General features: G+C 43.2%; 1 protein-coding gene across 1 annotated transcript in view; it reads right to left on the reverse strand.

Annotated features, from left to right (window-relative positions):
- Positions 1-27,997, reverse strand: part of NFASC (neurofascin) — a 136,320-nt gene that overhangs the window by 88,972 nt on the left and 19,351 nt on the right. The window contains 3 exon segments of the mRNA XM_015419339.1: positions 559-743; positions 1,927-2,038; positions 26,892-27,062. Of these exon segments, the coding sequence (XP_015274825.1) occupies positions 559-743; positions 1,927-2,038; positions 26,892-27,062 (468 nt within the window).

Raw genomic sequence — 27,997 nt, forward strand, 5'->3', positions numbered from 1 at the left:
AATTCAATTGCCTTTTCATTGAGGAAAACCTTCTCCTCAGGAGAAGCTAGGAGAGCCAGTTTGGTGTAGTGGTTAAGTGCACAGACTCTAATCTGGGAGAACCGGGATTGATTCGCCACTCCTCCACTTCCACCTGGCTGGATGACCTTGGGCAAACCGTAGTTCTGATAAGAGCTGTTCTTGAAAAAGAGCAGATTCTGTCAAGAGCTCTCTCAGCCCCACCCACCTCACAGGGTGTCTGTTGTGGGGAGGGGAAGGGAAAGGAGTCTGTAAGCCACTCTGAGGCACCTTTGGGTAGTGAAGGGCGGGGTATAAATCCAATCGCCTCTTCTCCTTCTTCTTCTTCCTTTCATGCTAATAAGAAAATGAATATTATTTATTTATTTATTTATTTAAAATATTCAAATACGGCAGAAGATTAAACTGGTCTTGCTAGGATGGGCTACTGAAAGGTGGTTTTCTTCAGTCGCAACACTGGAATTTTCACCTCATTCACTATATTACAAATAAAGACACTAACAGACAAAGGAATAAGAATTTATAGTAAATAGGACATACCCTTCACTCTCACTGAGACTGTGTGGCGACTACTGCCCACTTTGTTGGAGGCCAAGCAGAAGTATTCACCAGAATCTTCCTCGGAGACATTAGCAATACGAAGCGCTTTTCTGAAGTTCTCATAGCTGATCCTGCCTACTGGGAGCTCCCCTCCCCTCTTGTGCCATATGATGTCTGGTGTTGGACTATAGGAAGAAGACAACAGGATTTGTGCACTTCAGATGAGGACTCTTGTAACACAACATATACTTTAGAAACAGAAAGGCAGTAGTTCCCCAAGAGGTAGCTTGTTAATAAGGAATCTCACCGCATGGACTCAAGATCCCAGACAAGCCTGCCAAAGGAACTGGGAGGCTTCACTGACAAGGGGGAAATAAACTTAATTATACAGTACTTTATTAGAAAAGCATAAGCTTCTATGTGATATACCAGGCTTCTGTGGTAAACACATTTCATGTAGCAATGCCGGGCACAATCTCTGTCCAAGATATCTGAGCCACTGCCAGAGCAGGCTACTAAACAGCAAACTAGACAGATGAAACATCTGACAAGGGCTATGTAAAAACCTGTAAATTACTGGTTTCCACATTCCAAATGTGGTAATAACAATTTTGCTTCTACTTGAATGTTGTGGATATAAAGTAGTTGCTTAGTAAAGGCAAATCATGGCCGTTACATGGCCTAAAAGAACAAACCTGGGAGAAACATGAGGCTTGCTCATGTGATCCCTGCTTCCCTCTCCCACATCATGGCCAGGATGAATTAGTAACTTCCACTTTTGTTGCAAATTGGACTTTAACCATTATGTTAAAACCCATTTGGAATATTAGTTGATATAGAAAGCACAAACCCTAGTTTATCTGTTTGGATGCGACACCACATTACAGGCTGCTGTAAAAGTGGCTGCTATTATCCCCCCCCACCCCCATGTGCAAGGTGGGAGGAGGAGCAGGGTATGAGGCTCCTTCCAGGCTTCTCTTTATAGCAGCTGCTATTACATCTGAACCATGGCAACTGAGATCTATAAGTTACATGCACTTACCATCCCTTTATTATTATTACTGAAACATTCCCATAACCACAGTAGGTATTATTTGTTAATAATGGCAATGTTGTATCCTATACGAACTGGTGACTGAGTCTCCAATCAGTCATATGCCCAAGGGAGACACTGTTTTATTCACATTTTGAGTCCAGTGGCACCTTTAAGACCAACAAAGGTTTATTCAAGGTATGAGTTTTTGTGTGCACACGAAAAATAAAATAAAATAAAATCAGTAGTACAGGAAATGGAACTGGGAGAGGGAAGTTTTGAAGTACTTGACATGACAAGAGCCCACCCTTCTCCTGACACCAAGTGGTACGTACACTCCTGAAGCAATACATTCCAGCAAGAGATCCTCCCCTCTCAGAACCATCTGACTGCTTGAGGTCCCAGTAGGATACATGAAGCTGGGGTGCCTTTCAGTAACACCTCGGGCTGAAATCAGGACATAAGGGGAAAAACACACACATTTGTAAATCTTTTTATCTACAGGGTTTTCAGCAGTGAAGAATTGAACTTTTGGAAATGAGAAACAGCCAACAGAGGGAAAAATATGCAAACATGTCACAAGACACAGCAACTCTGAATGTCTTCCCAAAGCCTGATGTAAAAATCATCAGACAGGTTGGGGGCAAATGCTTAAATGATGCAGGGCTTCAACAGGAAAATGGGAAGAGGGACAGAAGTGTTATAGAATGGAACAACAGAAAAGTGATTTTTGAGATGGATAACTTTATTCACAGTGAGAACAGAATAAATTTTATAATACTTAGTGTTTAACGATCTATGAATTCTGACTTTGAGAAGGAATTCAAGATTTAAATTTCTTGTTTCTCAAAATAAAATATTTATTTCTGAGCACTTTTTGCACTCTTACTGGAGAGAGGTAAAATTCTGTCATTAATCTGAACACATTCTACTGACATTTTAAAATCTCCTTTGACTTTTCACTGTACTTTGTAATGAAGAAGAAGAAATTGGGAACGGGAAGGGTATGTTTGCCAGACAGAGGGAAATTGTTCTCTTAAATTCTACTTTTTGTGCAAACATATCAAAAACCTTATTACTCTGGCAACAGCCTGGCCAGAACTAACATAATAATAAAACATTTTGATACCTAGAGGGAAATAAGGGATTTGTACTAGAGACAACAATAGTTTAATAAATTCAAGTAACCAAAGCGAGGGTGCACTTGGGACCCAATTCAACAATGCACCAAAGGACTCCAACTTACCTTCAGCTGCACTGCGTGCAAACCAAAATTATGTACCAAGGCCTCTGTTAATCAGTGCTATTTCACCATTGTGAATGTTGGTAACACTATGTAAACAAGTGCAGAACTCAACATAAAAGACAAAATGTGAACCTTACAGGAATCCTGATGCACCCATTGGGCTCTCTCACATGGAAGGGCTGTCCCATTGCCTTCCATAGCATAAACAGCTCCATGACAAGCAACCCAGGTGACTACCTTGAGTGCTAGGCTTGGGGGGGAACCAGGCCTGGGGAGTGCCTGTAATAAGGAGCAGTGGCTAGGGGAGCGGTGGCACAGGGGATTTATACTCTGGTTAATACATCTGAGCTGAACAGAGCTGCTGTCAGTTCTAGCCCCGTGCTGGTGTGAGCTACCAGCTTTGTCCCCCAGCTCGCCGTCCACCCAACAGTTTGAAAGCTTCGGCGAGTAGATAAAATGGGTACCACTCCTTAGAGAGAGTGGGCACACTAAACCCCCCGGTGGGGGAGGTGTTAGCTGGTGAACGGAATGTCCAGCGCGTAAAATCGAAAGCCTAGAAAGAACTCTTCGGCATCAAGAAAGCCTGTAATGGGCCATCCGGCCAGGCGGTGGCAGTGCTGCGCTGCAACTTGAAGCAGTCCGGAGAAAGCTGACGACATCAAGCCACGCCGAGGGAAAAATGCCGTTGGAACACGTCTGACCTTACAGCTGAACAAAACTCCCCGTCGGCTGCGAACGTGTGTGATTTAAAGATTATATGTTGTCCTCCCTTACCCCTTGAATCATTGTTAGTCCCGTGTGTAATGGAGTAACTGTAAATCGCTCGGCGCCAGCAAGCTCTGCAGGATTGAGCGATTAATAAATTTATTTATTTATTTATTTTATAAGCTACATTCAATGTTGAATAAATAGAAGGGGACACTAAGGATGCTCTTTGACACACCTCAAAACCTCTAGGGATTCCCCAGGCTGGCACTGGCAACCCTTTGTCAGGCCTGGCCCCAAGGCTTCTTCCCTCCCTCCCTCCCTCCGAGGCCAAAAGAAGCCAAGAAAGGGCCCTTCCCCCACCCTTTTACTGACAGAGCCAGTTAGAAGCCTCCCCCCCTCGAACGTTCTAATCTCTCTCTCACCATTGATGCCTGGAGTTGGATCCCTGCAGAGGCCATTTCAAACGGTTTTGGGGGGAATTCAGCTGTCCCTGGAGGGATTTTTTAACTTCTTGGATTTTTCTGCAGTCACAGGAAGGATACTGACTATGTAGGAAAAGGTTTTGGGGCAGAGTGAGCTTCCTCTAAGTAGAAATAAGCATCCGCACACGGATATATAGATAGCTGAAGGAATGATGGTGCAGCATGGGGGAATAACCAGCATTGGGCGACCTGCCTGCCACCTGATATACGCATCCCCCCCCCATCTGCTGGGTGGAAAACCCATGGAGCAGCAAAACCCTAGATACCACATGGGTGCAAGTCTCTGCACGGTTCCCTTGCCACCTGGTGGTGAGAGCCAGCAGACAGTCCCTGAGGTGGGCATGCCGCTAAATGGCTCCACCCCCAAAGACCCCTTAAGGGAGTTCCCAAAATGGAGGAGGCAGGTATGAAGGCACAGCCTCCCCCCAATGGATCTGGCCCAATGCTCAAACCGCCAAACAGTGCTATGACAAATGCAGAGACACAAATGACAAAATTAACCCAAATGCGACCCGTAACAGAACGCTACTTGTAACAACTGAACGCCAAGGGAGGGTGCATGAGAGAGCTGGAAGAAACTGAGGGCAAGGGGCCTGATGCAGGCTGGCAAAACAGCAAAGGGGGGCAGGCTGGACCTGACACAAGAGATCTGGGGCTGACCAGGACATGCCTCCCTTCTAGCCGGCCCACAGAACCATGAGGTGGCCAGCTCGGCACAACACGAGCTCCAACTCCCGAGCCCCTTACCACATCTCAAAGCCACCAGGACAGCCTCCTTAGCTCACTCCTAGCCCTGCAGCCTCAAATATGGCCTCAGGTAAGTCTGGGGCCATGGTTTCTTCAACCACTACATTCTCCTAAATCTGGACATTTATTACATTCAAAGGCCACAGTAGACTTACACCATTACCTGGAGCTGCAGCTAATTTAGGCTGGGATCCAAAGGCCTAAACAACTAGTGCCATGTGCCCAAGGGAGCCTGAGTACCTTCAACAGCAGCCTCCCACTCCACCCTGCCACAAAACACTTTGGAAACTGAGGGATTTTCAGAGACATGGTACGTTGAGTCTACTGTTCAAACAAAGTAGCCAAAGTAACCAGCCAGTTAGATCCCGTCCTTGCAACTTGCATAACTCTTGCATGAAAATTACGGGGAACTTTCCACTGCTGATACATAAGGTACATGGTATTCTATCATAGTTATCACCAAAACATTTTCTAAATCACAATTCTATTTTACAACAGAGTTGTTCGCTGAAACACACTGCCCTCAGATATCAACTTTCTGTATATAACCATGAAGAAAGAAAGAAGGAACAGAAGAAAACAAAATCAGAAAAAGAAAACCCGAGTGTATTAGAATTTCTACAGTTTTTCCACGAGTCACATTTGAAGTTCAAGCTGTGGCCCATGCCTGAAACCTTTACTGACTTGAAAGAAAGGGTGTGAGAATCATGTCTTCACTGTATGATATAGAATAGTAACCATTTCAGTACATGAAAAGGAAGTGAATAGTTACCTCACACTTACTTTGATGAACAAAATTAAAACATGACCAGTGTAATCCTGGGGGAGGGGGCAAAAGCACACAAGGAGCCAACAAGGAAGCCTTGCCGGTGCATCTCCAAGATTCACTGGTGGGGTGCCCCAGTGGTGCTGCACCCTAGAAGGACAATGTCATGAAGGAATGCTGGTGCAAGCCATTGTGTCAGTGGAGACAGAGGTGGAGCCTAGGGTGTAAGAAGGAGTTAGTTCCTTCTGCCACCTCAACCTGGGAACACCTTCCCAAATGGCAGAAAATTGTGTGTTATGCCATCAAAACCCATGGAGTAGCTCACAGGCACCTATACAATGGGGGCAGGCCAAGCATTCCCTTCCCTCCAACAGGAGCAATCCCAAAAGCCTTCAGAGTATGGGACGCTGACTAAAGACACATCCAATCACCCCCTCCCCTGCACCCACTCACAAGCTCCCATGCACCATATAACCCCCCCCCCCAGGATGGCCCATAGTTGAGTTGGTGGGGCATGTGGCGCAAGACTCTGTCTCAGAGGTCTCTACTGTGCACACTTAGAGCTCACAGCATTGCATGCTGGTGGCAGGAATAGCACAGAGAGGGCACTTAGCACCACAGGAGAACTTAGCACTAACACCCAATGGGGAGAGCAAAGTCCATGCTGTGTGGCTAATGTGTCGCATTTCAGAACCTGAACAGGCACCCCAGCTTTGGAGGCTTAACCCAAAGGGGTGAGAATGCACTGACACGTGAGGAGGGGTAGGAATCCAGCTGCACTGGCCCGAGATTCCTTGCATGCCTCCCTGTTCCTCTCACACAAGGCTGGGTGCTGCCTTGACAGTACTAGCTCCCACCCTGGAGGCCAATGGGTGTGTGCACATAGGGACGGCCCAAGCCAGGCCCTCCCAGCACCATGGCCCCATGTCATGCAATAGGGCATATTCTCAGGAAAGTATACCCAGGGCAGTCACCTATGATGGTGGCAGGGACTGTTAGCACACTTCCTTGTGAGGGTGCCACCTCCTTTCAGGTTGGAGACAGGGCACAACTGTGGTTTGGGATAGATGGCAGCTGTTCCACTGTGCTCTGTGGATCACCTGGCCAAGGAACCATTGGACCCACTGCCTTTCAGGACTGGAGCCCTTTATTTATTTATTTCATTTATATCCCACCCTTCCCAAAATGGGCTCAGGGCGGGTAACAACAAAGTGCATAAACAATTAATAACATAATTAATTCTTAAAACAGCTGAAACCCTTAAAAATTTTAAAGATGGCACATTAAATATAACAGTTCAGACCCCCTATAAGCTGGACTGATGGTAACTGGAGCCGTACTGGTTCATATAGTACCAAACTCCACATAGGGTAAATAGTTAGGGAAACGTCTATGCAGGAAGGCCAAGTGATTGGGTGTCTACCGTCTCAACTGAAAGACTGGCGGAACAGATCCACTTTACAGGCCCTGAGGAACTGTAATAGGTCCCACAAGGCCCTGACCTCAAGTGGGAGCATGTTCCACCACGTAAGGGCCAGGACAGAGAAAGCCCTGACCCTAGTTGAGGCTAGGTGGACATCCTTTACAGGGACAACCAGTAATGGTTGATCAGTGGAGCGCAAGGCTCTTCGGGGGGTATATGGGGAGAGGCAATACCTTAGATATGAAGGTCCCAGGCCGCTCAGGCCAATGCAGCAGTGGCAATAGCAAAGCTCGTCTTCATGGGATCAGTAAGTGTCATCTGGATAGCTACCACATCCACCCTGCCAGCAGTTTTCTCTGGCAACTGAAGCCTCTCATGGGGGTGGAATCGCAGATCCTGCCAGGGCCTCACAAGCATGCCTGTGGTTGGCACAGCATCTGTGCTGTTTGCTGCACATGTTTTTGTCTAGCATCTGTGCAGGGAGCAAGACTGGTATCATTTTGGTGCATGATCCAAGGTGAATGTGTGGCTGCTCTAGCACAAGGAAGCATCTCTGAATCCCACACTCTTCCACAGCGCTATCCAGCCATCTGATGAGCCATGCAGCTTGCCGATGCAGCTGCAGAGGACCCAGGAAGGATGCAAGGGAGTGATGTCTCTGTCATAATGATTGATCTCCAGGGTAGTCCACCAGCTGGGTTGTCCTGTTCCTCCTTCTGCTGTTTGCAGGTTCAAAAGATCAGCTCTGAAACTCTTGCCTGCCAGTAGCCGCTACCCGAGTAGGGATCAAACAGGAACCCTGGCCATGTTATACCAGAGCCTTTCCACTGAGCCATGCCTGTCTGTACAATAGTCTCTGGCTGGCACCATGTGGTTGGTGGTGACATCAGGGCTGCATGACTCCTTTGACCCTACCCTCTTGGTCCATTGGTTAGGATGCTAGTCTTGGGTGTGGGGGCTTGCCTCTGACTTTTTAATTTTTTCATAGGAGGGGTGTATGGCTCAGAGTAAAGTTAGTTGGACTTTTGCTGCCACTCAGGCCCTTACCAGGGAAAGGGTGGGTATCCTGTCTCCCGCATGGGTGCCCTTCCCCTATGGGGGGGAAGCTGGGGCAACATGCCACTGTTGGGGTTGCACTGTTGCTGGGTCTTTCCTCCCTATCCATGGTGGGGGAGAGTGATATTGAGGGGCAGTGGCCAGATTAGCGGGTGATGATTGGCTGTGTCTATGTCTACCACTCATTGTGGCATCACCAGCTGCCATTGTCTGAATGGTGGGTGTTGATCGGGTAGCTAAGGATTCTGGCAAGCTTGCTATGTCACCTGTGCCTTGTGGTGGGGCATGGGTTATTTCCCCCATGGAATGTCCATAGGGAATGGACCAGCAGTGCCACTTCTGTGTCGGTGACTGGCTGCCACCACTGCAGCAGCCCTCAGAATTGTGCTGTATATTATATTACTGAATAGCATGAATTAAAATTTCATTTGATTTATTTTAAAGCTTGAAAACACCTGCCACTGTATGCTGTAAGTGAATGCATGGACAGAACAAGACACTACTAGCTAGCAGTGGTACCTTACAAAAAGGATTTGGACATTTAAATGAAAAGTAATTCAGTAGCATGACAGCATTAAAATCAGGATTAATGAACTGGGTCAACAGATGCAATAAATAATGAAGCCATTATTCTGTACTGCTCCAAATGAGTAAATCACTTGAACAAACCACAGAATTCCATAGACAGTGACTGCAAAAGGTATGGATGAGGGTAACAGATGCAAACATCTGAGGCTAATCAGCCAAAGAGGCAATTACAATGACTACAGAAGGGTTAAAACAGTAAAATTAATTAAGAAATACAAGAGGATTCCACAGGTACACAGGAGGTGCTTGCATGGAAAATAGACCAGTCACATACATGAAAGACAACAAATGGTGAACAAGTAAGATGCAACTGGCTCAGATCAGCAAAAACAACAAAAAAGCAGATTGTCTTTAGCACCCAAAAGGCCATGCTAACAACAGTGCTAACTTGGATAAATGTCCGGCATTAAAAGAGTGGAAAAAGAGAAAAGAACTTATGACTTAAGCCTATTGCCCCTGAAGCAGAATATTCTATTAATCAGTTTAGGCCAAAGATTGTTTTGTTTATGGGCATGGATAATGAAGCACCCTTTGACGTGCATTTGCAGAAAAGGAAGATAAGAGAATAAACACTTAAAACATTAAGTTAATTTCAGGACTTCCAAAAGACACATAGTCAGTGACAAAGAACCTCTTTAGGAAAACCTAAGAGCTGAAACTTTCAGACTCATTCTTAAGGTTACAGCAGTATTAAGTGGGATGACAATACATTTGTAAGAATTTGGTTAGTTAATTATTTAATTAATTGATTACCACTAAAAGTCCATGTGTGATGGTAAATGGAAAATATGTCCACCACATTACTGATGCAGTTCCTTCACTTTTAATGAAACTCTCAATTAACATAGTTTGCTCTCTCATGGCCATGTCAGCGTACGTAACAGGGAGAGACACCTCACCAAGAACTTTTCTGGCACAAATGCAATGAATGGAAATTAGATCAGATAATTAATTTTGCTCTTGTACAACTCCTGTTTACTTCAATGGACCTTATACAACAGATGTTGATCATGCTGACTGTCTTGATATAGACAGTCTTAATGCGATTTCTTCCTATGGCACATCTGTGAATATATTGCTTCTTGTGCTTCTGAGCAATACAACTTCTTCAGGCTTTTTATAGATAAATTACAGATCCAAGTCGGTGAACTTGGTACTGAGCAACCACTGCAGTAATGGTAAACTACTAGTAGGACTAATATGATTAAAATTTTTATTGGTGAACTTTTTTAAAAGGAGCAAATTTATAAAGCTTTCCTAGAAAGATCCACACACTTAAAAGTTCCACACACACTCAAAGGGTAATGTCAGCTGCAAGTTTTACCTTAACAGAAAAGACAAACACGTTTGCCATTTACATGTCTGCCAGCATATCTATAATTAATGTAATGAAACAAATATAGAAAGGCAGAGATGTCAGCATGGACCTGATTTACAATATTTCCACTCTCTGAAATCATATATGCCAACATAACTCCATGTCAGAACAACCAGGACAACGTATTTACCCAAAGTAGTACTAGATCAGTAAAAAGACAATCTTTCATATCTATTTCACCCAACAAAACTGCCCTGCTTTGCTACCTCTGAAACTGGCTATGTGAACCAGCTGTGTCTCATCTATTTTTAAGCCTGTGTTGTATAATCCCAACATATAAATAACAGCACCTGTTATGGCAGTATAGTCTGTTCAATTTTCTACCTGTTCAATCAACTTAACAGGTTAGTTGCTAGAGCTGTATTATAGTCAACTGGCCATCACAGGATGGTAATGCAAAGTCCCATGAGATACCTAGCTCTATGGACAGCTAGTGTGCTAACAAATCCCATCTCTGGCTTCTTTGAGGCCAGGGGATACACATTTGTCCTGGAATGTATGCGTGTATAGTGCAGTGGCTAGAATGTTCGACCATGACTAGGGAGGCCTGGACTGAAATATTTACTCTGCCACAAAGTTTACTACGCAGTCTTGGTACAGCCACCATATCTCAGCCTAACCTACATTACAGGGCCATTGTGAGGATAAAATGGGCAGGAACCACCTATACTGATCTGTACCCCTTAGGAGGAGGGCAGGATAAAAAGCTAATACAAATAAATAAATGACTGGTGTGACGAACTAAAGATTTGTTGATCAGCAGCAGGTAAACAAGAGAGCTGCTGGGTCACATGACTGAGAGTGGTGGGGGGCAGGTTACTCGGAATTCTCAGGGACTGATAGTTAAGAGTTGACCATTGACAGTTAAGGGTGTTAGCTGGGGAGCTCTTGGAATAAAGAGAGCTTCTGTAAAGTAAAGGTACAGGTTCCCTTGCTCAAAAGCCAGTCAAATCCGACTCTAGGGTTGCGGTGCTCATCTCCATTTCAAAGCCGAAGAGCCAGCGCTGTCCGAAGAAGTTTCCGTGGTCATGTGGCCGGCATGACTAAACACCAAGGTGCACGGAACGCTGTCACCTTCCCACCGAAGTGGTACCTATTTATCTACTTGCAATTTCTTGCTTTCGAACTGCTAGGTTGGCAGGAGCTGGAACTAGAGATGGGAACTCACTCCATCATGCGGCACCCGGGTCTCGAACTGCTGAACTACTGACCTTCCACAGCCTGCAGTTCAGCGTCTTAACCACTTGAGCCACCGCAGCTCCATACAGAGCTTCTGTAGCGGAGTGTAAAAGCACGCCAGTAGTTTGAGGAAAACTGGGGCTGGATAATGCTCCTAACTGGTCCCCTCTAATGAGAGAGGATAGTGAATGAAGAGGAGAAACTGAAATAACTCCTCAGTAGTCACAAAGTAACACGCACACTCCTCCAAAGGAACTTGTGAGGTGGTTAAAGGAAGGACTATGGGTCTGGAAGAGACTGTGGAAAAGCTGGAATAGTCTTACCAGTCAGTCTCTGGGAGCCAGACGGAGAAAGTCCAAGGTCTAACCACAGTCAGTTACCGGAAAGTGAAATCACAAATGGTATCAAGGTACCAAAGTCAGTCTGTGACAAACTTAGAGTGATAACACTAAAGCCTATGTTAATGCAGAGTGAAGCATTCATACCAAACAACAATATATTCTGTGCAAATATTCCCCCCCCCCCACTGAGTTTCTGTGAATAAAGAATTGTGCTATTTGCCTTTCAAAAGCACTGGTACCTGACTTATTGACAGAGATTCATACCTGGCAGACATCCTCAATCCACAAAAGATACAATCCCGGAAGAGACTTTTTAGAGTAAACTGGTCATCCCTCAGAAAGACGAGGTGATCAGTCAGAACAGAGTGAGAATCTGAATCCAGTAGTATAAACTGAGGCCCCACTCGATCGAGATCGTTGCAGCTGGTATAATGCCAGTGTCACTACTAATCTCTTATGTACTGTATGTACACAAAGCCTTATCCCCCTTGGTAAAGCAAACTCTGTAGCATTGGAATAATGAAGCTTAGACAGATGCTAGCTACTGATCTATCACAGCATGCAAGAGGTGCAGAGTTGAGCGTTTGGCAAAAATCCTCTTAATGGGATTTACAAATGCATAATGGGAAGAGATTATATGTTACTAAATTTCATGCTTCTGTACAATAAGGAATCATACATATACCTCTGCAAAGAAAATATTCTGAGACAACACCCAGAGAGTGTGGAATAGGACCACCAACAGCATTTATATAATCCTGTGAAAACAGAATCTCAGCTCCAGAATAACTTTCACTTTAATTTAAAATGGTGTTATTCAGATTTTTGATACTAGAGGCACACTTAACTTCTAGATTCAAAAATCTATTTTTTTCAATCACCATTTAACCGTCCTCTTTGACCAGTCAGAAATGAGGAATGCAGTTGTGGTTTCTGGGTAGCAGTGATGATGCGGGATTCCCGAATGCCTGCTAACTGCTATAGGGGTTGCATCAGAGAATCCCAGTGCATGTTCTCAGGATAACTGCAGTGTCTATATACTGCTGACTCCACATTCCAACGGTAAGCATGGCAGATGGCTTAATTTTTCAGAATATTAATGAACATTCGCACACATTTTTGGAATCAGCATTCCCATTATTTAGGGCTAAATGACACATGATGCAGGACATACCACAAGATGCTCCAAATTTGTTTGGATCAGTGGTGCTGGGAGAGGGGGTGTTTTCCCATCTAAATCACCTCTCTGAAGCTGCATTCAATCAACCAGTACCTCCTCTTTGAGACAGTAGTCTTTGCTTCCTTTCTTGAAGAGATGCCACAAGTTGCTATGGAAGGCAATTTCTAGAGATGTCCTGTACTCTTTGATACCATGTGTAAAACATATTTCTCCTTCTACATTTGGCAATCTTTTCTAACTTGTTAGCAAATCTTGGAAGTACCAGCCTGTTTTTATAATAGACCGCATTGGTGTGAATTTGTATGCCATTTGAAGGGCATCAATAGATTCAGAACAAACAAAAGGAAATACTTCTTTGAGTGATTAAAATGTGGAATTCACTGCCAGACAAGGGATTAGACAAATTCATAAAGGAAGGTTCATCAGTGACTATTAGCCATGGTGACTAAAGGGAACCTCCACATTCAAAGGTAGTAAGCCTCTTAATACTATTGCTTGGCATCTATGCTCCATTGTTAGCTCTCCACAGCAACTGGTTTGTCAGTGTAAGACAGAATGCTGGACTAGATGGACCACTAGTCTGACCCAGCAGGGTTCATCTTATGTTCTTATGAGGGTCAGCAGAGTTTCATAGAAAATGATGTGCAGTCACCTCATCCATATCCTAACCCCTCTCCTCATACTCCTACATGACCTAGTTCTAATCTCTGACCTTTCACAGCCATCCACTTCTCTATGTGACTTCCAATTTGTTCTAGATTTCTTCAGTATCCATTTCTATAAATAAGGATGGGTCTGCACAGCAGTGTTTCATTCAGCAATGAACAGGAAGCATGGGAAATGTGCCTGGAAGTTGGAAGTATGTTATTCCCCTCCAGAATAACCTTCCTTCCTAAGCTTGAGAGACTCATAGACTGAATGTTTCCCATCCAATGTAGAGTTTGGATTAACTGAAAGCAGCATTTATGATCCTACCCCCATGTATATGTATATTCACCTTTACTACCTAGACAGATTATCTGAAATTGATAAACAGGTTAACCATTAAATTGTAAAAGAGGGAAGACAAATTTGAGACAGGGGCCATAGTTCACTCGTAGAGTGCAAGCAGACAATCTCTTGTTCAGTCCCCGATACCTCCAGCTAAAACTGGTAATACTAGACCAGATGGTGCAAAGGTGTAACTCAGTGTAAGGCAACTATAAATTCTCATATGTTCACAAAGAAGAATGAGATTAGTCCTTGCCTACTCTTGAACAAAATTATTTCAGTTCTTTGCCCATGACTGATCAGTAAGAACCTGGGTCTGACCAGCATACAAAATGGACAGTTGACTGATTCATCCCTGAGGTCTCAAAATTCACTGCAGAACTCCCACCAGAGGAGCTCAGCTTCTGGAAATAGGTTCCTGGAATAAATATTATCAGGGAAAATAAGCCAGAAAAACACTGTCCCTACACACTTTTGATAACAGTACACAATAAAACAAGTTAGGCACATAGGAAAGGTGTTTAAACTGGGGGGGGGGGTGTTGCCTGAGACATTAGACCAGACCTATCTTAAAAAGGGGAGCTGCGGTGGCTGAACTGCAAGCTGTGGAAGGTCAGTAGTTCAGCGGTTTGAGACCCGGGTGCCGCATGATGGAATGAACTCCCATCTCTAGTTCCAGCTCCTGCCAACCTAGCAGTTCGAAAGCAAGAAATTGCAAGTAGATAAATAGGTACCTCTTCGGTGGGAAGGTAACAGCGTTCCGTGCGCCTTGGTGTTTAGTCATGCCGGCCACATGACCACAGAAACGTCTTCGGACAGCGCTGGCTTTTCGGCTTTGAAACGGAGATGAGCACCGCAACCCTAGAGTCGGATTCGACTGGCTTTCGAGCAAGGGAACCTTTACCTTTACCTTTAACTTAAAAAGATATGTCTTATTTCAGCATAATGTGCTCCTTGTAAGTACAGCAGCCTTCTCTAGATGCACCATCAAGACACTTACAGTCTACATTCTGAAATAAACACTACTAGTTAATCTAATTTTATATGCCACCTTCTTGAATATCCCAAGGGCATCTCCTGATTCTAATTAAATGCTTCTTGTGGCACCACCATTTGCTTAGAATATAAAATGCTTGGGCATTTTGAAAAGGAGGGGTATGGGTAAAAAAATTCTAAGGAAAAATACCTATAACCCCATTGATTTCAATTGAACTTGTTTACAAGTATGTTAAACATTAGGAAGTCCGTTAATCTCCTCCCATGGTAGCTTATCCATGCAAAATCATTGCCTGATGTGAGTTTTATATCTGTGAGAACTTTCACAGATAGAATTGTACGGTATTCCTGACTTTAAAACCATCATCATCATCACAATTCTACCATATATAACGAATGTCCTCTTATTCACATACCAGACCACTGTAGTCTCCCACCTTCTATGAGTTGGCCATTACATATTCAGACAACCTTACCTGAAACCCAACCCCACTCTGGCATGAAAGCTTGCTGGATGACCTTGGGCCAGTCACATACTAACCATCTGACAGGGTTGTTGTGAAGTTAAAATGGAGGAAAGTAGTTTCAGAGGGTAGCAATGTTGGTCTCTTTGATTTGTTAATGTTGATTGACATATGGAATTCACTGCCACAGGAGGTGGTGGCAGCTACAAGTGTGGACGGCTTCAAGAGAGGATTAGATAAACATATGGTGCAGAGGTCCATCAGTGACTATTAGCCACAATGTATAGATAGGAGCTCTCAGTCTAGGGCAAGTGATGCACTGTATTCTTGGTGCTTGGGGGGGGGTCAACAGTGGGAGGGCTTCTAGTGTCCTGGCCCCACTGGTGGACCTTCTGATGGCACCTGGTATTTTTGGCCACTGTGTGACAGAGTGTTGGACGGGATGGGCCATTGGCCTGATCCATCATTGGCTTCTCTTATGTTCTTATGTCTCCAAAAGAACAGCTAGTTTCAAGTCCAGTAGCACCTTAGAGATCAACAAGATTTTTTTGGGTATAAGCTTTTGAGAATCAAAACTCCCATTGTCAGATGACTTGTATCTGATGAAGGGAGCCTGAAAGGGAAAGGGCTGAAAAGCTAAATGCATTTTTTGCCTCTGTCTTCACTGTGGAAGATGAGAAGTGGTTGCCCACTCCAGAACCGCTGATTATGGGAGGGGTATTGAAAGACCTGAGTCAAATTGAGGTGACGAGAGAGGAGGTCCTAAAACTGATAGACAACTTAAAAACTGATAAATCACCAGGCCCAGATGGCATACATCCGAGAGTTCCGAAAGAACTCAAATGTGAACTTGTGGATCTCCTGACAAAAATATGTAATCTTTCCTTAAAATCTGCCTCCATTCCTGAGGATTGGAAGGTAGCTAATGTCACTCCCATCTTTAAAAAGGGTTCCAGAGGAGATCCGGGAAATTACAGGCCAGTCAGTCTGACGTCGATACCGGGTAAATTGGTGGAAACCATTATTAAGGAAAGAATTAGTAGGCACATAGATGAACAAAACCTATTGAGGCAGACTCAACATGGGTTCTGTAAGGGAAGATCTTGTCTCACTAACCTGTTAGTGTTCTTTGAGGGGGTGAACAAACATGTGGACAAGGGGGATCCAATAGATATTGTTTACCTTGACTTCCAGAAAGCTTTTGATAAAGTTCCTCATCAAAGGCTCCTAAGCAAGCTCAAAAATCATGGGATAAAAGGACAAGTCCTTTTATGGATCAAAAACTGGCTAGTTCATAGAAAACAGAGAGTGAGTGTAGGTGGGCAATTTTCTCAGTGGAGGGTGGTAAGCAGTGGGGTACCACAGGGATCAGTACTTGGTCCACTGCTTTTTAACTTGTTCATTAATGATTTGGAGATGGGAGTAAGCAGTGAAGTGGCTAAATTTGCGGATGATACAAAGTTGTTCAGGGTGGTGAAAACCAGTGAGGATTGTGAGGCACTCCAAAGGGATCTGTCAAAGTTGGGCGAGTGGGCGTCAACATGGCAAATGGGGTTCAATGTGGCCAAGTGCAAGGTGATGCACATTGGAGCCAAAAATCCTAAATATAAATACACATTGATGGGGTCTGAACTGGCAGAGACTGAGCAAGAGAGAGATCTTGGAGTTGTAGTGGATAACTCACTGAAAATGTCGAGACAGTGTGTGACTGCAATAAAGAAGGCCAATGCTATGCTGGGGATTATTAGGAAGGGTATTGAAAACAGATCAGCCAATATAATAATGCCCCTATATAAATCAATGGTGAGACCTCATTTGGAATACTGTGTGCAGTTCTGGGCACCACACCTTAAAAAGGATATTATAGCTTTGGAAAAAGTGCAGAAAAGGGCAACTCGAATGATAAAAGGGTTGGAACACTTTCCCTATGAGGAAAGGTTAAAGCGCTTAGGGCTCTTTAGCTTGGAGAAAAGACGACTGAGGGGTGACATGATCGAGGTTTATAAGATTATGCATGGGAAAGAGCAGGTAAAGAAAGAGGTACTTTTCTCCCTTTCTCACAATACAAGAACTCGTGGGCACTCCATGAAACTGCAGAGCGGTCGGGTTAGAACGGATAAAAGGAAGTACTTCTTCACCCAAAGAGTGATTAACACATGGAATTTTTGGGGGGATTTAAATATCCCCCCGATAGTTTTTTAAAGTTTTCAGATTTTTGTGCACACCTGGGGACCGTCCCACGTGTGCACAAAAATCTCCCTCCCCCCCAAGTGCCCCCGGTGCACGGATTTAGATATCCGCACGCATGGGGGCCACTTCACTATTAGATATATAGATGCATGGGATAGAGCAGGTAGAGAAAGAGGTACTTTTCTCCCTTTCTCACAATACAAGAACTCGTGGGCACTCCATGAAACTGCAGAGCGGTCGGGTTAGAACGGATAAAAGGAAGTACTTCTTCACCCAAAGAGTGATTAACACTTGGAATTCACTGCCACAGGAAGTGGTGGCGGCTACAAGCATGGACGGCTTCAAAAGGGAATTAGATAAGCATATGGAGCAGAGGTCCATCAGTGGCTATTAGCCACAAGGTATAGATAGGGACTCTGGGGCAAGTGATGCTCTGTCTTCTTGGTGCTTGGGGGGGGTCAACAGTGGGAGGGCTTCTAATGTCCTGGCCCCACTGGTGGACCTCCTGATGGCACTGGTATTTCTGGCCACTGTGTGACACAGAGTGTTGGACTGGATGGGCCTTTGGCCTGATCCAACATTGGCGTCTCTTATGTTCTTAAATGTTCTTATGACTCTCAAAAGCTTATACCCCCAAAACCTTGTTGGTGTCTAAGGTGTAAGCCACTTTGGGCTCCCATTGGGGAGAAAGTTGGAGCATACATGAAGTAAATAAATAAATAAATGCAGAAGGAAAGTTGGTTAACAACGTTAATGAGAGCAATGTCTTACATCTCTGCTGACCTAAATGCAACTCAAATTATTAATTACTAGGTAATAAACTGAGGTAATTGGAGAAAATGACATTAAATTATGATGGAATTAAAAATAGAATTGGAATGTAGTAGGCAGTCTTATCTGCAGTGCAAACATGCTGAAGATGACTGAGGGAAAGAGGAACATGCTCTGCCAAGGCAATTAGCAGCAACTCAGTGGAGCAGAAAGACAGAAGTTTTTCTTCTGGTCTCATGTAAGCTAGCCACATGAGTAATTACAGCCCAAATGGTGCAACCGGTTTTGTATATATATAGAGAGAGAACTGCTGCAGAAATCCCTACTTTTGACCTATATGTTTTCCTTGGAACATATGAATGAAGCAATGCCCACATATTTGTACATTCATGCCACACCATCAGAAACCCTGCTTTGATAAGTTCTAAGATGCTTGGAGCTGTATATGCATAGGCTCTATTTATATGTTTCCACTGAACTTACAAAGATTTGGAGGTGATGCTTACTGCAGCCATCATGCCCCAGACCACATGCATTCATTCTGTCAACACTGAATATCTGAAAAGAGCTAGTCTCTAAAGAATTATCAAAATTTTTTTACAAAATGATGCTCCAGTGATGGTAGTGGAAAAGGACTGGTTTCGGTTTCACTGACTATTTAAAAAGCTGCTATTCTTGAATATCTGCCAGTTCAGCTTATGTTAGGGTTGCCAAGTGGACTTACCCGGGAGTTGTTGGAAGTGACGTGCGACGTTGCTGACGTTGGGGGCGTGGCATCTTAGCCACGCCCCCAACGTCAGCAACGTGGTTGCGTCACCTCTGGTGACGCAGCTTCGGGGGCGGGGTTCCCCCCGGGGCCCAATTCTGCCACGGCGGAAATTAGGCCTCCGAAGCGGGGGATTCCCCGCCCCCCGGGCCCATTTGGCAACCCTAGCTTATGTCCTGCTCAGTACTTGTTAATCAATAGTTCCAATGCATCTGAGCAAATCTGGAAGAATCCAGTTTGCACAATAACACTGTTTTCTCATATAGTTAGCTGCTTTTCTTAAAGTAGCCATCCACCAGCTCTTATCTGCCATGGCCTCCAATATTAAAAGTAACAGTTAAAAGAAAAAAATGTATTCAAGTTTTTTTTAACCGAGATTTACTTCTTAAATGCTTCTATATGTCATCAGTGTCTGCCCATGAACCCAGCTAACCTTGTGATTGGTTTTTGCAATCACTTCTTGACTTCTAACTCTGCAGGCAAAAAAACCAAGTAATTAAATCTATCCAACGTCAGTCATATAAAGGTTGCATCTGACTGTGCAGGCACAAAGAACAGTCAAATGGCAAGCAATTCTATGCTTTAAACAAACTAGACAATCTTATGATTTGAATGATCATGACTCTGGGGAAAATTGCCTGTTTTCTGGTAAACAAGATGGTTTTGTTCCCAGATTGAGGAAAACCAGATGAACAACTGGCCACCATGCAGGTGCAAACATCCTCAGCCCGGTGTTATTCTTGAGATGAACATTGCCATGGAACATTGAGGTGATATGATCAGGAACTCCCCTCAGGTATAACTTGGGGGAGTTTAAATGAGGTAAGTTCTTTTGGTAGTTGTGCGTGTGTTGAAGTTTGGAGCATGCCTTAGAAAAAAGCTAGCTTGGTGAACAGCTCCTCTGCTCAACTTCCAATTAACGTTAAAGTTAACAAAATGCTGCAACCATGAGAAGAATCCTATTTGAACCCTATTTGAACAATCCCTACCCTCCCTGTAGAAAATACTATGTCATTTGGGATGCACAAATGTGTTCAATGGAAGCACCATTCTGAGATGTGGACCATTCACAACTGAGAAATGAATGTGTGTGTTGTGCAACAAATTGACTGCATGCATTCTTTATTAAGAGCATTGTACAACTTGCTGCATTTGTGTTAGAGAAATTAGCAGGAGTCTTTTGGCTTATGCTCTATCCAAGATTTTTAAAAAGTTGCCTGCTTTTATTTTCTGAAAACTCTCCCCCACCCCCCTTTCCCTTGGAATAAATCCTCCTTTCTACAATTGTTTACATTATCACATCATTTGCACACTACTTTCAACCTACTGCAAAAGAATGATTGTGCCCCAGGGGAGCTAAGCGATAGTATATCTGAAGCATAATTTCTAATGCAGGCTTCCTTCCTGTGTTATATTCTCTAGAGGGAGTCAGATGAAAAGGAAAGAATGGAGAATCTTTTGAAACATTTATCAAACATGAAACACCACTGCAAAGAATATATATCATCAACCCGAGGAGAAAAATCAAGCATTTTTTTCTTTATACATGCCAGTATTCAATCATTATCATAATTAAAGATATTTACTTTAAGTGGACAAGCAAAATATATCTAATATTTTTCTTTGTATTAGAGGATCTTATTGTCAGTGAGGATTTCATGGAACCTCGTGAGAGAGTTTTACTATTGTCATTTATATTGTTGCTATGAAAACATGAGCTTCGGGTAACAGGTTTCCATGACATTAAAAAATCTGGCTCCTATGTGATGTTGGACAGACTGATTGTTTTTGTTTTACACACACACACACACACACACATTTAAAAACCCATTCAACACTGCATAAATAAAGTGCAAATTCACAGTTATGAATTGCTTTAAGGATATTAATTCAATTATTTCCAGTCACATCTACCAATGAAAAAAAGTCAAACTGCATGTTTTGAAGACTAAGAAAATGTGTTTGGTGAAGACTGAATTCTCAGGATCCAGATGTACAGTTTCAATAGGCCATTCAAAATTGCCTTGCCAGTTTTCACTGACTGACCAACAAGTGATGTTAACACAATAGTAAGTCAGGTTAGATATAGATGAGTTAGAACATGAAGTTCTCCAGAAGTCAGTGTTGACTCACCACTGTATATGTCAGTGTGATTTCGAAAGGACGTTTCATTATGGGGATGCTCTGTAATAAACAAAAGAACATGAGCGTACCAAAGGCAACAAAGCATGCACTGAGTAACAAAAAGTATAATGGAGGAGAGAGGAACAAAAGGAAATACGAACACACACAACAGAAATTTCTAACAAAAGGAAACCAAAGCCAAAGGCAACGTAACACATAGATCATTCCAAAAATCTTCAACACAATTTGGAAACAACAACAACAAAGCAGCAACAGAAAACAGCAATTAAAAGGAGGAAACAGCTTATTCCTCTAAAACAAAGAAATGTGTTTCTTTTTTTAAAAAATAACATTAAATTATCAGCTGACATTTTCAAACACATTGGATTATTCAATTGGACTTTCGAACAACTGGAAATTCTCAATTATATAACATCCAACACACCATTCTGGTTTTCTAGAAGAGCACTTATTTTGTCATTAGACTTCCTCAAGTAGGTGAGAGAAACATAATCACACTTCTGCTTAGCCCTAAGTACAAAAAGATGGATTAGGCTCAGCCAAGTGATAGCTTTAACACAGAAAACATACCAGGATGGATATTAGTAGTATAAACATTATTAGATTGAATTGTGCTTCACTTTAAAAGCTAATATTTCCAAAGAGAGATGCCTACCTTCTATTAACTCTCAAATTTACTTGTCTCTACTAAATTTTTAAGAAGGGAAGGGGAACAGATCAAAAATCTCAAAATTTGCTCCACAGGCCTATAACAGACATGCTTCCAATGTTAGTTTTGACCTGCTGTATCCATCTTTCAATCCTCCTCCAATGTGTAAAAGCCACACGGCTACCATATTGGCTGAAAGCTCATAGTTCATAAATAGTCACGAAAAAACAAGCACTACACTTTAAATTGGTACCTACATTCAACAACATAGCCTATGGCCTCAAATCATTCTGGATTCCAGTCACTGAGTCCTCAGAGTGTGTGGAATCAATAAGTGTAACCAGAACTTTTGTAGATGTAAACATTTTCAAGAGTGAATTCTATACTAATTTAGTAGAAAACTGGTGGTGAAGGAGAGACAACAAAGTTGACTAAATGCAACTGATGAAATTACTTTGTTCCTAAGGAAAGGGAGAACATAGATTCCCAATATTAATTGTTCAAAGGTAAATACATGATTATATCCTAACTGAAATGTCATGTATCCTAACCCCCTGCACTACTCTAAGATACGATCATTTAGAAGCAGGATTTACTAATAACTTTGGAAGTTAATTTCTTGAAGCTTTTAAAATGCTATATATATGATGAGTAGTGACAAGAGGTGTGGGACATGGAAGTGAGCTGAACTGGGAAGGGGAAGAGAGCTAACTGGGAAGACACAGACGGGAACATCACTGTTTTCTTCAAGCATGATGACCATGTTTTGTACCTGCCTCCTGAATCAAAGGGGCTTACATACAAGGATGTCAAGAACCTTAATTAAAAAACAAGTACTGGAATTCTACCCAGGGGTTTTTTGGGGATAGAGCGCTGCTCCGGGAGCCTAGGTGCCGTAACAAATGGCGGTGGCAGCAAGCCCCGCCCCCAGCTCCCCGGGCCAGCGCCGGAGCGCTGCGGTCTGTGGGAGGCTAGAAGAGGCCCCCTGCCGCCTCCCCGGGCCAGCGCCAGTGCTGCGGCCCGTGGGAAGGCAGAAGAGGCCCCCCCCGCCGCCTCCCCGGGCCAACGCCGGAGTGCTGCGGCCCGAGGGCGGGCAGAGACTCTTTTCCTTCTTCTTTCCTTCTCTCTCTTTACCTCTTTTCCTCCTTCCCTTCTTGCTCTTTCTTTCTTTCCCTCCTGTCATTCTCTCCGTTTCCTCTTTCCCTCCTTCTTCCCTTCTTGCTCTTTCTTTCCCTCCTTCTTTCCTTTTCTTTCTTTTCCTCTTTCCTTCTCTTTCTTTCACTCTTTCATTCCTTCGTTCCTTCTCTCTACTCTCTCTCTTTCCTTCCCTCTTTCCTCCTTCTGCGGCCCAACTCTAGTGAGAAGGGGTTTGACCTTTAAACCCCTACTCTCTTCGCTCCCCCCCCCCCCGGGAGGGGAAGGGAAGGGAAGGGAAGGGAAGGGGAGGCTTTTCAAGATGCCTCCCCCCTTTTACTTCCCCTTCTGACATCACTTCCGGTGATGTCAGGGGGCGTTGCATATGCTAATGAGCTATTATGCTAATAGCCTAGTCGCTCATTAGCATACCGTATGCTAATGAGCTCCTGCAGCTCTTTTTCTAGGAAAAGACCCCTGATTCTACCAAACCCAGCATGGTACCCAATGTCTTTTTGTTTACAAGTAAAACTCACTGATCGACAAAATTCATTTCCAAGTTAGGATGCAAAAGATCACAACTTCTCTCTTGTATCACTGTACATTTTTTTAAAAAAATGATTTTATTACACATATCCTGCCTTTTTTTCATCCTGAAAATCAAGGTGGTATCCATAAATCCTCAGAAACTCTTTCATCCAGGCACTAATAAGACACAGACCTGCTTAGCTTCAGCAACCTTGCTACAGTATGACCCATCAGACTATATCCTGTACCAAAACTATGCGTTTTGTTTTCTTTTCACTATGAACAGTGGATCAAAATAATAAAGTAATAATTTGCAAGGGATGGACAAATTTGCAATGCAAAATACAGGTCATGAACTCTGGTTTAAAAAACAGTTCAAACTGTTTGAGATACAAAGGACATTGCATTTCCATTGGATGCAAGAGACACAAAGAATCTCTTTAATATCTAGGAAGTCATCCTTCCACAGAATGGGCCTCCAGGGAATGAATTTGCACACTATTATAAAGAGAATACTTAACAGTAAGCATAAGTAATCAGAGTATGACATACAGCAGTCTTAATGAGCCTTTCAAAATGCCATTGCTAACCTGGAGATCTTGTTTCAGTGTGAGGATTAAGAGTAACCATAGCATACACATCAAGGTTTACACATCCACACATACGTTTTACTACTCATATTCTTCCAGTTGCTCAGTTTCAACATTCTTCTTCGGCACCTGACAGACCAAGAGCCTCACCTGGAACAAATAAGCTTGCCCACAGTGATGTCACTAAAGCATGGCCCATACACACGAGGAAGGGTTTTCTGAGAATTTAAAAAAGTTATGCAGGGACAATTTGCAGTGTTTAACCACACCATGTTGGGTGGCTGGACCAGCAGACACAACCCCGCTTCTTTTGAAACATGTTCAGTGAACATAAGGCCTAACATTTAAAGATCGCCTGAGAAAACTCACATTCCTAACTGGGCTACAGTTTGCTCTGCAGATCAATTGCACACATTTTTCGGTTGATGGCAGTATTTTAGTACATCCTTTGCTGGATACAAAACCATTCAAATGCAGCCCACTATTAAAAAGGAAGGCAGATTTATACCAGTTCTCAGAAAAACGCCATTGACAGCAAGGCAGCCTTTTATAATGATATCTGGAGCACCACCACCTTGAATCTGAACACGGCAGATTCCTCTGCACAGGAGTCATACTCTGTAACCCCCACCTATTTTTCCCAGTTTATGGATTCATTTCCCTCTTCCCACTGTTGCTACTTTCATACACAGAGTATGCTGTCAGCATGGATGCCCAACTGCTGGATATCTGTAGGGCTGGCATCCACAGCATCAGCGTACTCATACTTTAGCTGGCCTTGAATGAAGATTTTATGAAAGTTTCAAGAGTCTATAATTTCATGGCCAGCAGCTGCTAAAAATGTACCACTAATATTTGAGTGCAACGTTTTCAAAAGAATTGACGGTTGAGACCTTATGCTCTACTTTCAAACAGAGCCCAGTGAGTAGACAGAGACAAGTTATTTGCACTTAGCTTCCTAATTTCAATTGACACACCCTAGGAATCAGGTATACGAGGTCTCATTCTCATAAAGCACTGGTACAAAACCCAGCAATTAACTAACTAACTAATTAAAGTATTTATATCCCACCTTTCCCCTTGGTTTAAGGTGGCTTACAAGAATAGTTAAAACATCCCCAGCTAAAACCAAGAACAAAATAGCAAGCCCCAAATCCCTCCCCCCCCCCCACTTAAAAGATGCTTGCCATTTAACCACCCTCAAGAGCTAAGGCAAACAGGCAGGCTTTCAGTTATCTCCTCAAGACCTCCAGGGAGGAGACCCCCTTCAGGGAGCGTGTTCAACAGAGCTGGAGCCATGATGGAAAAGGCCCAATCTCTGGTCAATGCCAGATGCACCACCCTAAGTGGTGGGATAGCCAACAGATATCTGCCTGATGACCACAGTTGTTGCATTAGGGACATATAAAAGGAGATGGCCCTTCAAATATGTGGGTCTCAGGATGTGAAGGGCTTTGCTGCCACATTCTGGTGCAGGTGTAGTTTCTGGGTTGTCTTCAAAGGCAGCCCGACATACAGCATGTTGATTTATTTATTATTTATTTTATTCAGTTTATACTCCACTCTCCCTGCCAAAGCAGACTCCAACCATGAATTAACAGAGCACGGATCAGCATGGGCAGATCTGATCAGTCTAGGTAATCAATACTGTACAGTTTTCAAAGGCTTCTTTCTGGATGTTCTTACAAACAGCAGATGATATCCTGCAGTAAGTACTGGGCTTCTGAATATCAGAGGGAACTGCTACTGAACTGAAATATCCAAAGTGAATTCAATATATATTCCTCTGGTTGTATTCTACTTGGTAACTGTTGATGGGAAATAGAAAAATAATAATGGCCCTGAAAAATAGGCGCATAGTGATATTAGCAGTGATGCCCTATGTCCCTTGCCTCTTGACTTGTATCAGTATCATCGTGAGTGGACCAGAGATGCCCGACATGCTTCTCATAGCACTAGCAAAGTACCACTGGGCACAAAGAAGGGGTAAACATCAGAAAAAGTAATGAATGAGATTAACAGACTCAGGTGAAGCACAAGAGTTTGTACAATGCCAAACACATGCACATAACAATTGGATATGTAGAAATGTATAAAGTGTGGAACACTGAGAAAATATTGAAAATATGCTGCTATTTGAACAATCTGTCATAAGAGTTTCAGAATGCACTGTGTCATGAAACACTTCATTAACATGAACAGTAGCCCAAATAACCTTTTGAGAATGGTGTGGACCACAGGACTCAAGTCCGTACATGCAGTGGATTGCAAATATTTGCAACAGGTCCTGCGAGTGCCCTGATATTAATACCAACTCTAGAAATATTAGTGTGTCATATCCTACCTTTCCACTAGGCTAATGGAGATGTTTTCCCTTGGCACAAAGAGCCTTCTTTGTGCAGGAGGACGTGACCTGCATTAGCTAAACTGAGTGGCAGCACAGAACCCAATAGATATAACTTTTTTAAAAAAGGAAGATAGATATGTAGAAACTGGCCAGTGTGGACACATGCTAGAAACTTGTTCTTGTAGATATATCTAATGGACTTCAAAGTCTCTGAATTTTTTCTGACTTAATATTTTAAACTATAAGTTAAATACAACTTCAGATATTTTGATGTTCATCAGATACACTATAAACAAAGCTTCTAGCATGTGTCCACACTCCATATATCTACCAACTCTGCCCAACCAATATAAGCAAATTGCAATCACATTTTGACCCCTACAGCTCCATTATGATGCCCTGAGCTCCTTGGAGGAAGGACACAACATCTACATGACAAATAAAGTAAAATAAATATAATTCCATGTCTCTCCAAACAAGTAGCAAGAAAACAACATCAGTGAGGTAACATGAACAAAAGCAAAATAATTCTCATGTCTGTAAGGGGACTGTTTCTCTGAATACAGCCAAATAATAAGGTACAGAAGAGATCTTGCTCACATATTTCTAATCCAGCAGGTCAACTTAAATACTTACTGGTCAGGACCTTGAGGGTGTAAGGATTTTTCTGCTGAATGGTGTGGGTGAAGGCAAAGCGAGCATTACAGCTGTAGTCAGTCAGGGCATCCTCCTGCATGACATTGGAGAAATACAAGTCACCATTCTGTCCCTGGGAGACTCGCTTGTCTTGGTGGATTGGCTCCATGGCTGCAAGAAAGAACAGTAATTCTTGTTGGAACAAATGGCCTCGTACACTTACATTGGAACCTAATGGCATATGTACTGGCTAAATACCTGGAAAAGGCACACAGTGATATTAATCCCAGCTGGAACTGCTTCATCACTAAATTCAAAACATGTCTGATAAAGCCAAACTAGACCTCCCCCTGAAGAGAGCCAGTTTGGTGTAGTGGTTAAGTGTGCGGACTCTAATCTGGGAGAACGGGGTTTGATTCCCCACTCCTCCACTTGCACCTGCTGATGTGACCTTGGGTCAGTCACAAGCTCTGGCACAGCTGTCCTCGAAAAAGAGCAGTTTGTGTCAGAGTTCTCTCAGCCCCACCCACCTCACAGGGTGTCTGTTGTGGGGAGGGGAAGGGAAAGGAGTTTGTAAGCCACTCTGAGACTCCAAGTGAAGGGCGGGGTATAAATCCAATCTCTTCTTCTTCTAATTACCATAATCATTGCTATGGATAAAAATATTCCATAGAAAGCACATTTGAGTAACATCTGACACAGTGATTCTTAATGGGAAGGGGGTCACACAGTCCCTGCAGGGGTCAATCTACCAATCTTGCAGTAGCATTCAGACCTTTTGGGGGAATAGAGTCAGAATTTTAGGCAGCCAGTTCTCCTCACTTGCAATGTCATGTGACAGCTACTGGGAGAGAGTTGTTTTATTCTGATCAGCCTGCACTGAGGATGAAATCCCAGATTGTAGATTTCTCTCCCAGCTCCTTAAAGAAGTGACAGACAGCAAATAGGAATCGTGCACAATATTAAGGAGCATACATTTATTGTATATCTGATATCTATATATTGCATGCATATTATAAATATATCTGTACAAGTGGAGGACCCACAAGGACTTGTGAGGGGCATCTCATTTTCCCCTCTGCCAGCATTTCCTTTTTCCCTTCCCT

Source organism: Gekko japonicus, unplaced genomic scaffold, assembly GCF_001447785.1.
Source record: "Gekko japonicus isolate JY-2015 unplaced genomic scaffold, Gekko_japonicus_V1.1 scaffold276, whole genome shotgun sequence".
Classification (NCBI taxonomy): Eukaryota; Metazoa; Chordata; class Lepidosauria; order Squamata; family Gekkonidae; genus Gekko; species Gekko japonicus.